An 18,633-nucleotide genomic window follows, 5' to 3' on the forward strand; every position below is an offset into this window, starting at 1 on the left:
GGACCTAATAATATATAATTGTATAGCATTTAATCTATTATTTAATTGAATTTGCTCTTCAACATAATATAGGCTAAAGCTATATAGTCACCCACTAATCTTTCAATCAGATTGTAAATGCGTTTGATTGTAAATGGTAAACGTTCCGTTTCCAAAAGTTCATCTCCTTATATTGTCCTTTATTATGGTCATATTAAAATAATTTTATAGCAGAGGACATTTAAGGAACAATATTATTGAGAAGCAATTGCCTTGAGATTTTGTTCAATAACTAAACTAATTGATATTTTTTATTTTCCAATTCAGCTTTGTATAATCTCCTGGTAATTAATATAAATTTCTGCGATTTATCCAAAATCCCACTCTTTAAAGTAAAGAAAAACAGCAATAATTTTGATGAATTTTACTATCGTTTACTTACCTAGTAATCTATAGAGCTTACAATACAGAAGTGATCACAGTCATAATGAAAAATCGGAAACAGTAAAATATATTATTCGCTTGAGCTAGGCTCTAGCTTTAGACAGTATTTCCATTTATAATGACTCTCTTGACATTCTTCTATAATTCTATGGTTAAAAGTTTACTGTTTGGAATGTGTTTAATTCTCAGATTCTGAAAAGATTGCTGATAGGCCTATTTGCGTTGACCGACAGAGAGATCCTTTTGAATGTTCTGCCTTGTCGTAGCTATTATCCAATGTCATTTCCTATTAACACTCAAGTTTATAGGATATTGGGTTCTTCATGTTTTCTCACTAAAAATTTGCACTCTCACTTCCTGAGTTTCTATTTTATCAAGTTTAAAAATAATCGTAGTATTGTAGTAAAAGTGATTCAATAGCTGAAATATACAGTAATAACAGTAATAACAATTCTAGATTCATGGGAATCAGTGTTATCTTTAATCATGACTGGAATAGAATTTATGATACTGTACTAGTTTTATTTCAAATGTACAAGCAGTGTCGCTCAAACTATCAGTCGGTCTTATCAGCAAAAGAGCAATTAGTGAAAAATTTCTATTACTATTGAATTAAAGGTAATGTTGATTACAAAACAGATTAGGAATATTTTAATTGAACTAATTATATTAGGAACGTGTTTCTAATTCAATAGCTTTCAGATAGTCATCACTATTAGAATATACCTTAAAATTGCCATAGTTTTTTTATTGTGGTGCTGAATATAACTTTACTGTGAACAATTTATTAGACTGCATTTTATTTATTTATTCATCCATTTACATCAACCAATGCACAAATCAAATACATGAAAAATTGAAAAGGAGTTATTATATAAAATATAATATTGAATATTTTGAAAAGGAGTTTTAGGCTACGGCTTGTTTTTCACCCCATTATGATAATAATTCTTGTGATTAAATTAATTAACAAATATATATCAAAACTAATTTCCTCTTTAATGGGAATCGTACACTAAGCAAATTACTAAGTTATTTATTTTTTATTATTGGTTTATGTAATTCTTCTTATTTTTACAAATCTTTTGTTTCAGGGCAATGAGAAACCGATGAATAATTTGGAAGCAGATAATTCGTCAGGCAGTGAAAAGGACCTGACAGAGATTGGAATTCCCAATTCCAACTCAGCTCCCGTTAATCTCGTATTGAGAATGAGGTAAAAATTGATAAATCTTCTTTTACTATTTTCTCTCACAATTAAATATTATCACTTCCTAGGGGAAATAGTTATCAACATCTTACTTTCTGGTTACACTAAAGCTCTCAAGTTGATGTTGTATGGAGAGCACAAAACTGTTGTAATAGATGTTTAGTTTCTATGCCTTAGTTCGTATTAAAATTCTATTTTCCTCCAGAAACTGTCTATGTGATAATTTCAATCTGCTTTAGTAATTGAATAAAGTTACAATAAATAATAAAAGATATCAAAGTATTAATTTAATTTGACTTGGAAGGTGAAGTTTCAATCAACGTATGTTCATTTGATATTTTCCTGACTCCCTCTGGTTTATTTGAACTCCTTTTTTATTTTGAGCTTAAATTGCACTTTTTTACGTTCCCTTGAATTTAAAAATATCGAGTGTTGACTGTAAAAGCACCTACTTCCGAATCCTATTATATTAAGCGAGCAATTTCTGTATATATACGAGGGCCGTTTCTTTTCAACCTCCGATAGGCTATAAATGAAAGACAAGTTCAAATAAAACAATAATTTTATTACCAAAAGATTGGTACACTTATGGTTACTTTTCGACATAATCACCGAAGAGATTGAGGCATTTGTCATATCTGTGGACAAGCTTCTCAATACCCTCTTCAAAGAAAGTTGCTGCCAATGAATTTAAGTAGTCCTTGACGTTGGTTTGAAGGTCCTCATTGGTTTGAAAGCGCTTGCCACCAAGCCACGTCTTCAGTTCAGGAAAAAGACCTTGAAACTTCTGTAAATTCCATAGACAAAGCAGTAATGGTGAATCTGTCGCCTACAGCGCATGCCCGCTTTCTTCTACCCGCGTAGCGCCTGTACGGAGTGATTGGAGGTTGAAAAAAAACTGCCCTCGTGTGTATATATATATATAGTTATGTGGTTAATATCAGGGGACCGAGCTTTGCTCTGGAGTGTAAAAAAGCATAGAAAATTTGTAACGAAAGATTGAATTTATAGTTTATATTTATTTATTCATTTTCTCAGTCGTGAACGAGTGAAAGAGAGTGAACGAGTGCATGTGTGTGGGATCATGCAGCTGATCTCACGAGAAGAAAAATTCAGCAAGATAACCCTATTTTTGTTTTATTTCTCTTTTTCTTAGAAAACATGTTTACTTCAGAAAGTCCAAAATAGTAACTAGATGTTGTTAGTGATACATATTATATTAACAAATATTGTAGCAAACATATATTATTCTAAATCGAATTCATAGTATATCCATTTGTAATTGATGATGTGTTTGTTTTTTGAAGTGTGAATAAACTGTTATTTTGATGAGTGATAGTAGCTTAACCTAGATTTTGATTAGGACTGTAGTATAAATTTAAAAGGGAACTTTGAATTCAATTTTTCGTTACAAATCATCTATTCTTTTACACTCCAGAGCAAAGATCGGTCCCCCGATATTATTACTTAATTAATTCCTTAATTCCTCCTTCTACATCCATGACCAGGGAACTGGATAGATGGCGTCGAATGGTAAGATGACAGGTCAAACTATATTGTCCTTGTGAGCATTAAAATACTCATTGACTGAGTAGAATGGGTTCCTCTTCAGCCAGATCTTAACTCTGTTTTTAAAAGCAATACCCTGCAGGTTCTTCACACCAACAGGCAGGTCATTGTATAGGCGCAGTGCAAATATTGGGAAGGAGTCTTTTCTCTTGTTGGTTCTGCAGCGCGGTATGTCAATGTCAAGTCTCCTCCTTGTAGCGTGCACATGACGATCAGCCCTCAGCACATGACTGCCCTCGGTGTCTTTAACATGCAGCAGACTCAACAGTATGTACTGGTTGAAGACCGTAACCTAGGATATTAATCAACCTAATTTATTTATAGGGAAATAAATTATTTATAGGAAAATACATTGTTTGTTGTTCAATGAATTACTTGTTTTGGGCCTGGATCATTCATCAATCAATGATCGAACAACTTGACTTACACATTCCAACTTTAATATTATCATAAAATAATCCCCAGCATTGATACTCGTCAAAAAGCACTAACTTCAAGATCTCATTAATCAGTGAAACGTGAAACTGAATCTTAGGGTCAATCACAAAAATCAGGGTTGAAGAAGTTTTGGGGTAATTCCTATTGTTTCTACCCGCATTGTATTTTATTTTCTATATTGAATAAATACATTATTTCCGAACTGAATTTCCATTTCATTGAGATCAATTTATAAATTTCTTCAGTTTTAAACTTTGAAAATTCTCTAATCTCTTGTTGCTTAGTTGCTTTTGTTTAGTAATTTACATCAATTTTTCGAGTTTGAAATTCAATTGAATGTAATATATTCTGCTATCACATAATTTTGTATGTTTAGTCAAGATCTTTCCGAGTAGTTGGGAATGTAATATTGTGGTAGTTATCCATACTGAATAAAAAGTTCTTTTAGTGAATTTTATATTCTCTCGATTTTCAATCTAGATTTTTATTATTGATCCATCATTTCAAGTTAATGTAATAGATCTCACTGGAATTGTAAACTTGTTTTAAATAACTTGTTTGAAACAGTTATAGAATTTCATGTTCATCTTTAATGAATTCACTTACGGTATGAGTTTTTTATCTCCATTCGTTCTGTGACAGGAACTCGAAAAGAGAACTGAATGACATCAGGTTCGAGTTTGCCGTTGGCAAGGATAGCGCTGAAGGGATTGCGTCAGAGTTGGTTGGAGCATCATTAGTCGACGGCCGAGATATCGTCGTCATAGCTGCCAATCTCCAGAAGCTCATTGACAGCCAAGGAAAACTAAAAACTGTTACATTTCCTCTGGTAATAATAATCTATTATATTTATTCTATCTTTATCTATAGTGAGATTAACGTTGTGAAGTCTAAAAATTATAGGATAGGATACTTGCCAGTTTTCTTCATCCACCGCCTTCTTACCTTCATTTAATAATAAATTTTCTTGATTGAAATGAAATAATCTGGTAGTTCGTTATACGGAGTGAGTCATATGTATGGAAACCCTTCAATAAGTTGGAGACTGTTGTAGATATAATACTGTAACTTTGAGCATAAGTTATTGGTCGAATACTCTACCTTTTGACGTACAACTGAATTTCAACCCCTCATGAGGGGGTAACTTACGGGATGTAACTCGAATATTTTTAATGTAAACACCTATTATGTGGTACATCATTTTAAAGGCCTTTTTTTAAAAAAAATATGGCATCAATAAAAATGTTCTATGATACATGTATCCAAAATGGCGGCTGGCTGAACTTTATCAATAATTTCTTTTAAATAAACTAAAACTTCAATCAGCTGCCATTTTGGATACAAGTATTATATAGCATTTTTATTGATCTCATCTTTCTTGTTTTAGAAAGGCCTTTGACATGATGTACTACACAATGAGTATTGTCATTTAAAATATTTGAGTTACAACCCCTAAGTCACCCCCTCATGAGGGGTTGAAATTCAGTTAAAACTTAGAAACTCAAGTTTAAAACTTAAGTCAGTTAAAAACTTAAACTTTAATCAGCCGCCATTTTGGATACAAGTATCATAGAACATTTTTATTGATGCCATCTTTCTTTTTTTAAAAAGGCCTTTAAAATTATGTACCACACAATAGATGTTTAAATTTAAAATATTCGAGTTACAATTCCTAAGTCACCTCCTCATGAGGGGTTAAAATTCAGTTGTACGTCAAAAGGTAGAGTATTCGACCAATAACTTATCCTAAAAGTTACAGTATTACATCTACAACAATCTCCAATTTATTAAAGGAGTCCCATACATATCAAGTTCATATCCCTTTTTACAGATCAAGGTCGTTGGAGAACAAAATTTACCGAATCCTTCGTCCTTTTTCAGGTTATAAAACAACATTGAAAGTGCATAAGAAAAATTTTTGTGATTTATCATTTAGTCAGCTAAATTTATTTGATTTATTCATTGCATGAAACTAGGCTACTACAGTATTCCCTTTGATCATTGATAACATCAGCTGAGGCCATTTGGGAGCCATCACACTGACAGTCCTTTATGCGCTGACACATGATTTCAGCTGAATAATATACAACATAATTCACAACTTTTACATCAACAAACTGAAACGGTGTGAGATATTATAAATTTGCTGTTTTCATTATTCATTTTCTCTTGGAACTCTGTGTTGAAATCGTATCACATGACCACCTAAATAATCTAAAAAAATGAATTTGGATTCATATGAGGGTCAAATATTTTGAAGCGACAGAGTATTTTTTCATTTCAAATAGGATCTCCAATGAAACCTGTCAAATTATTCTTGTAAAAGAAATATTTAGCTGTTTACATAATTTTTACAAACTCTGTATAATTAAAAGTTGCTGGTTTCAAAGATAACAATACAACAGTTCATGAGCGAGTTCTCCAACCCAGGGGGTCACTAGTAATATAATTATTTGACATTAACTCATCTAGCAGACTCTGGTCACGTCGCATCGCGTCTCAATATGCGACTAGCCTCACACATATTGATGTATCTATTATTCAAACACTATTATACATTTAAAAAATCATTACTTTTTATTCAACTCACAGAAAATATTGATTTTAATAGTAGGCATATGGTATCTATGCTTTGTGACGAAACTGAAGCTATTCCAATTGAATTCAAACCGTCCTAAATAAATAGCTTATAGTCTTTATTCAATTAATCGAAAACCACTTGATGCGATCAATAATATTCGTTGCAGGAAATTTGTTCTATTTGAATAGTGCCGTCTGATATTCCCATATTACTTTCGAGGGAAATTTATTCTGCCAAAGAGAGCCTATGTATCAGAACGAGTGGGGAAATGAGAAAAATCTAATATTACCTTTAGAAAGTTGAAAAATAATATTGAACTTTTATTGAATATAACTATTTCCAAACATATTGTTTCATAATATGAGCTCAATTCAGCTCAAATATTAGAAGGTGCAGAACCAACATAAAAACAAAAAATCTAGAGTGAATATCTGATATTTTCTATTTTTGAAATCGTGCTTCATTTCCTCTATATAAGTTTATGCTATATGTCAATTAAACATAGCTTATTGTTTCCATTTTTTATAAATTTTCTGAGCATTATTTATTGAATCATGTTTATTGTTGTCTATTTCAGAACTCAGGATACGCCAGCAATGAAACTCCCGATGACAGAGCTCTTATCGGCTTTGCTCAGATTTCAATTACAGACTAGAAGCAATTATTGTGATTTCAACCAACAATCAAATTTGATCAGTTAAGCTTGTTAGATCATAGAATACTCAACTTCTTCATTCAATTAAAACACCGCTGCAGTCAAATTAAATGAATGTAGTTTATAATATCAACCTTATTTAGTTACTAGAAAGTATTACTGTTCATCTGTAGTTGCAATTCTTCATCTATGAACTCTGTATTTTCTCATTTTGAATTAAAACTTTGTTCTCTGATCAAATTTATTTATGTAACGGGTTATAAATTTTAAAATTAACTGACCACTATTTGCGACAATAATATGAAGCGAATAAAATGTATGAATAACGGTCTGAATTTTGTATGTCAAATGTGTGTGATTGACCACAAAGTGGTTGCTTGTTATTTTCATAAACTAATGTAAAGTATGCTTTCTGATGTAATTTTTTATTTCATAGCCCAAGTCTAATATCCATAATGAAATATATTTCAGTATTCTCTCTCATATTCTCTTTTCAGATGTATAGGCGTTTAGTGTTATGGAAATATTTCTTTAAAACATCTCCCAATACAATTTGACTCTAGAGTTTTTGAAATTCAATGACCTAAAATAATAATTGAATTGATTGAATTAGTTAGTACTAACTCACCAAATTTCAATAATATCCTATGAGTTTTATAGTTTTAAGATATCTTATTTTTTCCTCTTTCTGCAGAACTATCAGTATCTAATATTATTATTGTGTTTGAAATGTAGTATATATTCAGTGTTAATTGTTATTTTATAATATTTAATTTGTACATAACTACGTTGAAACATTCATGGAATGATCAATAAAAATGTTTACTTAGTTTCCATATTAAATGGAGTCACCATTTGAGTCAAGAATATTATAATAATGTCAATTGTTAGCTGTTTGAGATTGAATCTGTAATCGATTTTATAATCACAAACATTCAGATTCGAAACAGATTCAAAAACTGGTGCTAATATTAGCAACAACTGTAATCAAAATAAATAATATTTTTTCTTAGGGTTACCCAGAGTACAGAAGAAATCTAAATTGAATATCTTGTTTTGGATGATACCTTGATTCTCATGATAGAAATTGATTTTATAATATTTTTCAAATCTTATATCACTTGTTTATCTTTTTTTCAAGTATAATAAATTTATGATTTTTATTTCAATATTCAGTTAAAATTTATATCATGAAATAGAATATAATATTCATTTGATCAAAATTGCTATATGTTCATGACACGAAAATGGTAATCGATAATGCATTGAATGCAGCAACTTGATAGTAATCTGTTGATAATACATAATTTCTATATTATTAATTTATTCAAAACCCCTTTTCTAATATCAAATTATCACATTCTAAATTTGCAGGAATAAACTTTATCTTGAAAATTTCCAACTTCGAATCAATTTTATATAAGTTTATCATCTGAACAAAACAAACCGTTTTTTCTCTCTAGAATTTTATCTATTTTCCTATTGAACAACTCTCAATTATTATAATTTTATGAAATATTTGAACCATTCCCAGTTGGACTAGTTTTCTCTGATTTAATTATTCCGTTACATTTTCGATTCTCTCAATTCCAATGTTGAAGACATTGAATCATTTTGAATCGTATTTATATTCCAATTTATAATTTTTAGATGAGCAAATAGTTTCCTCGATCAAACTTCATTCCCCTTATTTCTACAATAAATTTGGCTGAATGTTTCTAGATTCAATGAAACTACTCAATAATAATAATTATTTATAAACTATTTATTCATATTAATATAAAGAGTAGTTTTAGTTGAACATTTAGTTTATATCATTAGTTATCATCTAACCTCAATATGTTGTAGTCTACTAGCCAAAATTATTATTTATATTTACATTATTTGATTGTTATTGGGCTTTTCAGTGTTTCTGTAGTGGACATTAACTAGTTGACTCGTAATTAGATTTGTTTTGTGAATTAATGTATTTTCTTAGAATATTTCAATTCGTAATGCCTATCATTCTTACATTCTTGATAAATCAAAGCTAGCATAAAGTGCCAATTTAATATTATTACATTGTTAACAATTCAACTTTGAATTATTCAAATACTTCATGCATATCATGATCACAACATTTTATGTGAGGCATTTTATTGTTATACTTTGAAATCTTTACAAAAAGCTTTCTACCCAAGAGACATTCTTTGCTACTTGTAAAGGCTTGATATTGTTACCTCCTAATACTGAACCATGTCCGCACAATTTTCTTTGTTATATCTAATTGAAAAGAGTGTCTTTATAACTATTAACGATAATATTATAAACAATGTTTCGTAAATGTATATGAATTTTGCCTCATTGGATGTACAATTTTGAATCTTTTCTCAGATTTTGAGGTTCTTATATGAGTTATAAAATGTAGGGTACCTAGTGCCTTTTAATAACAAGGAATTTTATGAAATTACTAAATTAATGGTGCCATAATAGCAATTTCAATTTCTAATTTTATTAGATGAAACGATATGATAGTTTTTCAAGTCAGGTACATTAATGTGAATCTGTCAATTTGTTTCAGATATATATTTCCAGTAAAATTGTATTTCAATCTAGAATAGATGGAAAGTTCCTTTCTCTTTTTTAGGTACATAAAATTGCATGTTAGATATTAATAAATTGCATTAGTGTTATGCTATTGCATAGCTATATTCATTAAAATTATAGGTACGCTTTCCTAGATTAAGTTCATTTGTTGGAAACTACTGTCAAGTTTAAGAACTGCCTGTGTACTTAATAAATGGGAATAAACGCCATATTTATAGCAATTTAAAACCGTTCATAAACCTATTATCAAGTACAAGCTAGGCTACATTTCTTTGGTACCGTTCACCCAACCCTTTATGTGCATATTAATTTGCTCGAATATCTACACCTTATATCGTCTAAACTCTAAATTATTGATATTACACTGAACGTGATTCACTAACTACTTCAATACTCTACTCAAAAAATTGTGAAAATGAAATTTTGAACTTTTCTTATTTTGATTTGATGTGTCTACCTAGTTATAGTGACGTTCACGTTATAATGACAGTGTATGATTAGCAATGGTATTGCTATACTTGTCTATCATTCAACAAAGCGGATAGGACTATGCTCTCTACCGCTTTGCTATGTTGCCAGATCGGCTTTTAACAATGTAGAATTAATAATTAATTAACAAAATATTCCATCTTAATTATGAAAATTCATTATGAAATTATTAAAAAATAAAATTTCTTGCTTAATAAAATATATTTGATTATTTTAAACGAGAATGAACAATTAATATTACATTAATAAACCTGTACCAGCTATCGTCAATAAAGCATTGACAAGACAGTGAGGATCGGCATCGCTGTTCTATCTTTCTGCACTGCCATTATAACGTGGACCTCACCATAGCTAGGTGATTATCATGAGCCATAATATCATAGGCATTCTGTCTGTAATACGAATTGACTATAGTTTGTGTAAAATAAGTTGAGACTTGCCCCTCCATCCGAAGAAATTACAGGGTTGCCAAATCGTGTAAAATTACAACTTTCTCAAATTTCCAATTCAACGTCAGAATTGGATGTAGAATATCATCCCCGATATCTTAGTAGTGCTAAAAAAGTTTCAAGATAGAATTAGAATACATAATTTCAAGAGAAAATAAAATTGCAAAAACCGCACATCGATATCTCAAACTGTTTAAAATTAAAAGATACTGATAGATACATAAATGACAACCTACATAGAAAATACAGTATAATAGATAAAAACTTTCTGTTCAAAGTGCTGAATATGCAAGTATAAGGCCCGGTTGCACAACAGCCGGTTAAGTTTTAATCTTGATTGACCGAAGCGAAGCTGAGGTCTTATATAGTTTCGACTCGATCGGCTTTTGTATGTTTGTTTGTACCGCAATTACAGTCGCAGTTATTGTCCGATTTGGATGAAATTTGATTATACAAGTTCTTTGAAACAAGACGCAGAAACTTATGTGTAACGAATTATGATAAGACCTCCGGTTTTTTTGTAATTTAAAAAACCACAGACCAACCTCATCCATCCAGAAAGTTACTTTTTCGTATCTAGCGCCTTTATCCATGAAGATACAGCAATTTTTATTCTCTACAAAATGAAAGATCCTTGGATAATAGTAAATAGTGCCCACAATAAATAATATAAGTTACGAAAGCCTCAGCTGACGTCTTTCACTATCTCTATGGAGACAGCTAAGATTATAATGTTGATTAAATAAACAATCATTCTTTGTCTGAGTTTGAATGAGACGTTTTATTCCTATCTACTTAACTGGTGCCGAAACCAAAATATTATCTAGTATTTTTAGTTGAAGTTAATAGGAATTTTCGGATAGATTTTGAAAATGCCAAGTAGGAAAAAGGAAATTGCATCAAATATTGAAGTTACCGGGAAAGAACCACCACTTATGGACGTGAAATGTCTCATGAATTTGATCGGATCAATTCAGGAGTTCCAAGGAGAGGTAAAAGAACTTAGTCTATTCTTGTAGAGAATGGATGCCATCCATTCTCAAATTATTGATAGCAATTTTGATGAATTAACAACTACAAACCTGCATTCGTTTTTCTTGTCTAGAATAAGTACATCAATTATGGTTGATTTGGGAGTATCGTTCAGTTCATCTTGGGAGGATGTTAAAAAAGCCCTTAAAGAACGTTATGCAGGTGCAAGGAAATCAGTCTCTGCAATGGCAATGAGAGTGTTGGAATTGAATCGTGATTTGGGAGAGTCAATTGGTAGTTTTGCCAATCGGTTATCGCAATTGGTTAAAGAATTGAAATCGAAAGTTTTAGATTCGTGTAATACTAAAGAGGAAGGGGTATGGAGAAATAAAATCTATGAAGAGTTATCAATGGAAGTTTTGTTAAGAGCAGCTTCGGAGCGAGTATGTACGAGTGTGAAAATTGCAAAACCTCAGTCTTTAGAAGAGACTATTCAAATTGTCAAAGATGAGGAGTCTTATTGGAAAGAAGCTAGTCATAGACACTCAAATTGGAGAGTGGTTGAGAATAAGAGAAGATATTCACTTAATAGTAGAACCTCTCCTGTTTATGGTAACAGATCAAACCAGAAATGGAGAACTGATGTAAAGGGATTGGTTACTAATGGGAAAGGAAATAGAAAGGAAAGAGAAGGGAAATTAGCACGAAACGAGTGTTGGGAGTGTAGGGAAGAAGGGCATTTTGCCAGAGAATGTCCTTACATTTATAGAAAGGAAGTTACCCCAAAAAAGAATTTTGGAAGAAGAGAAGTCAATGCTTTGAGGAGGAAGGAAAATCGCAAAAAAATTTGGAAGGTAGTTCTGATGAGAGAGTTTAACTCACTCCTCAGATAGTGAAAATAGCTGTTACCGTTATGAAAGTCAATATCGAGAGAAAAATGAAAAAGACTGGCCTGAATTGAAGGAAAATAAATCAACCAAATTATCGACAAAGAAAGGTAGGAATAAAGATTGAGGATTTCGGATGAGGAATATAGGTAGCAAGGAACAAAAAGTGGATTGCAAAAAAGGAGAGCTACCTATATTTTATATGAAGAGTTGGGATGTTTATTGCTTGTATGATACAGGATCGGACAGTACAATAATTTCGGAAGAAGCATTAATAAAAATTGATCATAGTTTGAAAATAGAAGGGTGTTCTTGTGAAATGTTAACTTTGACAGGAAGAAAAGCTTTAAAAGGGGAAGTAGATTTAAATCTGTTTGGATTGATGGTTTTAAAAAAATTATGAGAGTTCATGTATCAACAGAAATAATGAACAACAAGTATGATGTGATAATTGGTTGTGATATGATGAGAGATCTTGGAGCTGCTCCTATCAATATAAATGGTCAATGGATAATCAAGTTGGGGATAGAAATTATAAATCGAAAAATTCAATTGCTAAAGAAAAACATTTACTATGGGTTCCATTGTGAGAGGAAATTGTAATGCACAATTTATAGACAAGGAACAAGAAAAATTAGCATTCTATATGCTGGAAAAGTATAAGGACACTTTATATAATGAAGGAGAGTGTCTGACAACAACAGGGAGAGTTCAGCACTCAATTCAATTAAAGTCATCAAAACCAATATTTATAAAAGCCAGAAGGTATCCACATGCAATGAAAAAAATCATTAGAGAACACATCAAGGATATGCTAGAACAGGGCATTATAAAAAAGTCTATCTCTCCATTTTGTAATCCATTATGGGTTGTACCAAAAAAGTCTTCCCCTGGAGAACCGCCAAAACATAAGGTGGTTGTAGATTTCAGAGTTTTATTAAATGATCAAACAGAGTTGGAGAGATATCCCCTTCCAAGGCTAGAGGATATGATTGACAGAATGCACGGTGCTAAAGTTTTCAGCACTCTGGATCTAAAGTCGGGATACCATCAAATAAGAATGAATCCAAGGGACATGGAGAAGACAGCATTTAGCTTTGAGAGAGGACATTATGAATTTACAAGGATGCCTTTTGGGTTGAAAAACGCAGTACCTACCAACGTTTCAAAGGCTGATGGATGAGTTTTTAGAAGACATAAATGAAGAAGCAATACAAATCTACATGGATGATATCATTGTGTTCAGCAAGAATCTCGAAGATCATAAAGCACATCTCACACAGTTATTTGAAAGAATAAGGAAGTTTGGCCTTAAGCTGTCAAAGGAAAAAACTAACTTGTGTCAATCTGAAGTGAAATTCATGGGTCATGTGATTTCGGAAAGTGGAGTTCGTCCTGACAGCCAGAAAATTAGTGCAATAAAAGACATTCCAATTCCAAAGAATTTGAAAGAGATAAAAACATTTTTAGGCATGGTCGGCTATTATAGAAAATTCATTCACAAATTTGCACAGATGACTGAACCATTAACAAACTTATTAAAAAGAGGTGTGAAGTTCCACATATCATCAGATGTTATCCAAGCAGTTGAAAAGTGTAAAGAAGCAATTTGTTCAACGCCTATACTTCAGTTTCCAGATCTTCAACAACCCTTTACATTAACAACAGATGCTAGTGGGGGAGCAATAGGAGGTGTACTATCCCAAAATGAGAAACCGGTTGCTTTTGCAAGCAGGAAACTTACTCCGGCCGAGAGGCGTTATAGTACAATTGAAAGGGAATTTCTTGCTATTGTATGGTGTGTTGAGAATTTTAGACCATACCTTTATGGAAATGAATTTGTGCTAAGAACAGATCACATGCCACTTTTATGGATGAATAAGCTGAAAGAAACATCCGCCAGGATAGCCAAGTGGAAAGAAAAATTGGCTGTTTACTCATTCAAAATTCAACACATTAAAGGAGTAGATAATGTAGTTGCTGATTGTTTATCTCGGAATATAAATCCTCTACAAGTGAAGCAAATTAATTTGGAAGTGATGGAAAATTGCATTATAAATGATAAACGTAATCAAATAATTCTTGAAAGACAAAACTTTGGAGGTATAACAAAAACTACCCATCGTTATAGCCCAATTCATACTTATACAATTACAATTGGCCCTCAGGCGACAGATGATGAACTGAAACATACAATAAAGCAGTTGATGGTAAGAGGGAAAGTTTATTTTATATTTTCCAAGGAAAAAGATTTTATTGATAAAATTAAAAGCTTTCATAAAGATGAATGCTGGGACTCAAAAATACACTTGATAATTTGTGATAGACAAGTTAAAACAGTTGAAGATAGAAGAGAACAACAAGAAGTTGTAGAACAATATCACATTGGAAGGACCAACCATAGAGGGGAAAAGGAAACGTTGCAACACCTGAAACGGCAGTATTATTGGCTGAATATGGCCAAAACAATAAGAAATGTGCTGGGAAAGTGTGCAGCATGCAATATAGCAAAATATGACAGAAAGCCTTACAAGACGCCTCAGATGGTCACACCCACTCCCGCAAGACCAGCAGAAATAATTCAAGTTGACATTTTCTATTACAATAAACTGAAGTATCTTACTACAATCGATTGTTTTACAAGGCTTGCTTCTGCATGGATTTTAAAGAATAAAACAGCCAAGTGCATGGAACAAAATTTACTAGCATTTTTTGGGCTCTTCAATACCCCCAACATGTTGTTAATGGATAAAGGAAAAGAATTCGACAACAATCGGATCAAAAAACTTTTAGAGGAACTTGGTATCGACAGCCACTTCACTACAGTAGGACATCCGCAATCTCATGGAATGATGGAACGTTTACATAGCACGCTAACTGAACATTTGCACTTATTAGAAGTTGATAGAAACATCTGTGGGGAAGAAGCAATGGCAAGAGCTATTCTGGCATATAATAGTAGCATACATTCTTCAACAAATTTTTCACCATTTGAGTTAGTTGAGCATCCAGAGGAGCATAGAGAAGTGGAGAGAAAAATCATGAACGAGAAAGTTCGGAGGACAAAAAAGTATAATTTGGAGGTGGCTGAAGACATGAATAAAATAAAAGTAGGTGACATAATCTTCAAGAAAAATCATCACAAGAGAACGAAATCGGATCATAGATTTGTTGGACCATATGAAGTGATTGATCTACTACATAGGAACCGAGTGGAGGTAAAAAAGCAACACAACAATGGACGAGGTAGACATGAAATTGTGCATTTGAGTGAGATTAGAAGATCGAAAAGGAACTATAATGAAGATGAGTAAGGAAAGATTTCCAAAATGTTTTTATTATGTTGTTTTCCATGTTTTGTTTTTATGAGTTCTATTTTCATCTCTATAATAGAGATAGTAAAGACTGGAGGGGGGTAGTTACGGAAGCCTCAGCTGACGTCTTTCACTATCTCTATGGAGACAGCTAAGATTATGATGTTGATTAAATAAACAATCATTCTTTGTCTGAGTTTGAATGAGACGTTTTATTCCTATCTACTTAACTTATATAAGTAAAAAAATTGGCTCTCATTTTTTAGAATAGAAATTGTGTATCTCTCTCTAATATGTGCTGTATATTATTGATGAATGAATGGTATCATTGTAATGATGAAGGAATGCTATCGGTATATTTTTAGATGTCACATATGTTCTGGAAAACCAGACAGTGAGAATACAAATACAAATAGCTTTAGTGAGCAGAGTTTGTTGTCACACTACCTACTTATTCATTTCCCTTCTCTGTCTCACTCAGACCTCTGAGGACAAGAGTTGTCAGCAGTGAACCATACTATATTTACTAGTAGTTCTGCGAACAGTAGACCTCGCTCATGAATACAACTTTCAATCTAACGAGAAGTGCCAGTACAGTAAGTACAGTATATTGTGAAGATTTACCCATGTAATCTATTATTTTCTCTGTTGAAAGTGCTAGAGACACTGTTTCCAGGGACTCCGGACTTATCAAGGAGGTATATCTTATAAGGTACCTTTATATCGTCTCCATATTCACAATATTAACATATATTACAACTTTTTTACAATAATTAAAAGAAATCGGTCAACTGACGGAAAAATGGAATACCTATGCAGTGTGTAGGCAATTCAGACAATGAATTGTCTCACAGACGATGGTGAGACGGAAATGATTCTGAAAAAGATGGGTTTGTTGGTGACAATGACAGAAGGTTGCTAATGATGATTGTTTTTCATGAAAAGTGGATTCAATGTTATGGCTTGTTATGCCTTTGCGGAATGTTAATGCTCACAAATCGGTTTCCAATCTCATACCAAAAGGAAAACAAAAGACACTGTAGAATTAATACAAAAAATGCATACAATACAATAATTATTGTACCTGATGAACAGAAAATTCAGTTAAAAAATAATTAAAATAATAACTGATAGTTATGAATAAAAGAAGTTGGAGATTAGAGAAATGTTTATGATGTTACCGGTATATATTGTCTACAACTAAAATAGTTCTTGATTTATTAGTTGATTAATTTTTATTATGATAAAAATAGTCTACAACTATAATAGTTGACTTATCTGTAACTTAACATAGAAAATAATAGTTATTTATGTATTGAGACACTACCACCGTAAACAAAGCCGTAGTGCATTCGTGTGACGTCAGCACAGCTAGGGCTCCTACACCAATAAAAATTCGTTGATTTCAGCTGATCTATATCAGCTAGTGTTTTTATTGGTGTAGGAGCCCTACCTGTGCTGACGTCACACGAATGCACTACGGTTTTGTTTATGGAGGTTAGTGATTGAGAGCGTAAAACTCGACTATGACTTTATTATCACTGGAATCACATACAATTTTTTTCTACAACTGCAGTATTGGACTCCAATACAATAAAGAGTTTTATTTAACAATTTATCCAATTAATTTGTTAACACAATTTAATAATAATAAGATGATTCAATTTAATTATTCTATCTTATCATAATAATTTATTTTATAATGATATATTATTAGAATAAGATAAGAAATAGTATCATCTGCAAAAAAATCTGGTCGGAAGGAGATTTGAACTTGATACACCGCTCTAGCTCTCTCAGTCACCATGGGCTGGTGACACTGAAAGCGAAAAAGTAGGAGCATGAATTGCTGTATCTTCAAAGATAACGGCGCTACGAAAAAGTAACTTTAGGATGGAGGTTGTCCTGCGGTTTTTTAAATTACAAAAAAAAACGGATGTCTTATCATAATTCGTTACACATACGTTTCTGCGCCTTGTTTCAAAGAACTTGCACACCATCCAAATCGGACAACAACTGCGACTGTAACTGCGGTACAAACAGACAAAAGCCGATCGAGTTGAAACTAAGACCACAACTTCACTTCGGTCGATTAATTGAAGAAAACTTCTCACTTTTATGCACCATTTCTTCCCTTTTCAACATGAATTTTCCCTGTTTCATAGATGAATAGTTTCTAGACCTACGGAGCCGGCCGGAGGCATCACAGCTTAGCTTTTGTTTTCCTTGTAAGCATTAACATTCTGCATAGGCATAACAAGCCATAACATTGAATCCACTTTTCCTGAAAAACATCATTAGCAACCTCCTGTCATTTTCACCAACAAACCCATCTTATTCAGAATCGTTTTTCGTCTCAGTATCGTCTTTGAGACGATTCATCGTCTAAATTGCCTACCGTACTGCATAATCCATTTTGTCAGTTGACCGATTTCTTATAGTTAATAAATTATTAGATAAGTTGTAATATTGTAAATATGGGGACGATGTAAAGGTACCTCCTTGAGAGATATTATTATAAGTCCGGTGTCTCTGGAAACAATGTCTCTAGCACTTTCAATGGAGAAAATGATAAATGACATGGATAAATCTTCACAATATACTGTACTTTCTTAATGGCCTTCTCATTAGTTTGAAAGTTGTTGGCTATTTATGAGCGAGGTCTACTGTTTGCAGAGCTACTAGTTGATAGTTTGATGAGTTTTTGTATGATTTATTTGTATCTTTGAATGTAAATAACTATAAAACGGTTTGAGATATAGATGTGCGGTTTTGATTTTGCTGGAAAGCCAAAAAGAGTATGAAGAGTCCATGTAGTTGTTACTTCAAAAATATTATATTCCGGTCAAACAGCCTGATGTAGAATTGATCAACACATCTGCCAAAAAGAGTATGAAGAGTCCATGTAGTTGTTACTTCAAAAATATTATATTCCGGTCAAACAGCCTGATGTAGAATTGATCAACACATCTTTCATATACTATACAGACAGGTTGAACTGAGAAGAAACCAATGCCATTTTGAAATCTCTAGATGGCATTACTTTAGCCGTTCGTCGTT

At 32.2% G+C, this 18,633-nt stretch overlaps 1 protein-coding gene across 9 annotated transcripts in view; it reads left to right on the plus strand.

Annotated features, from left to right (window-relative positions):
* LOC111046555 (serine/threonine-protein kinase OSR1) overlaps positions 1–9,718 on the plus strand; it is a 43,430-nt gene extending 33,712 nt beyond the window's left edge. For 8 of the 9 annotated variants that reach the window (XM_039424448.1, XM_039424443.1, XM_022332127.2 and 5 more), the window contains 3 exons: positions 1,518–1,639; positions 4,283–4,469; positions 6,799–9,671. In XM_039424448.1, the coding sequence (XP_039280382.1) occupies positions 1,518–1,639; positions 4,283–4,469; positions 6,799–6,876 (387 nt within the window). In that variant the 3' untranslated portion in view covers positions 6,877–9,671. Of the gene's footprint in view, positions 1–1,517; positions 1,640–4,282; positions 4,470–6,798 lie in introns of all 9 variants that reach the window. The other variant, XM_039424442.1, reaches the window with a different exon arrangement.
* The last annotated feature ends 8,915 nt before the right edge of the window (positions 9,719–18,633 follow it).

Source organism: Nilaparvata lugens, chromosome 3 (assembly GCF_014356525.2).
Source record: "Nilaparvata lugens isolate BPH chromosome 3, ASM1435652v1, whole genome shotgun sequence".
Classification (NCBI taxonomy): domain Eukaryota; kingdom Metazoa; phylum Arthropoda; class Insecta; order Hemiptera; family Delphacidae; genus Nilaparvata; species Nilaparvata lugens.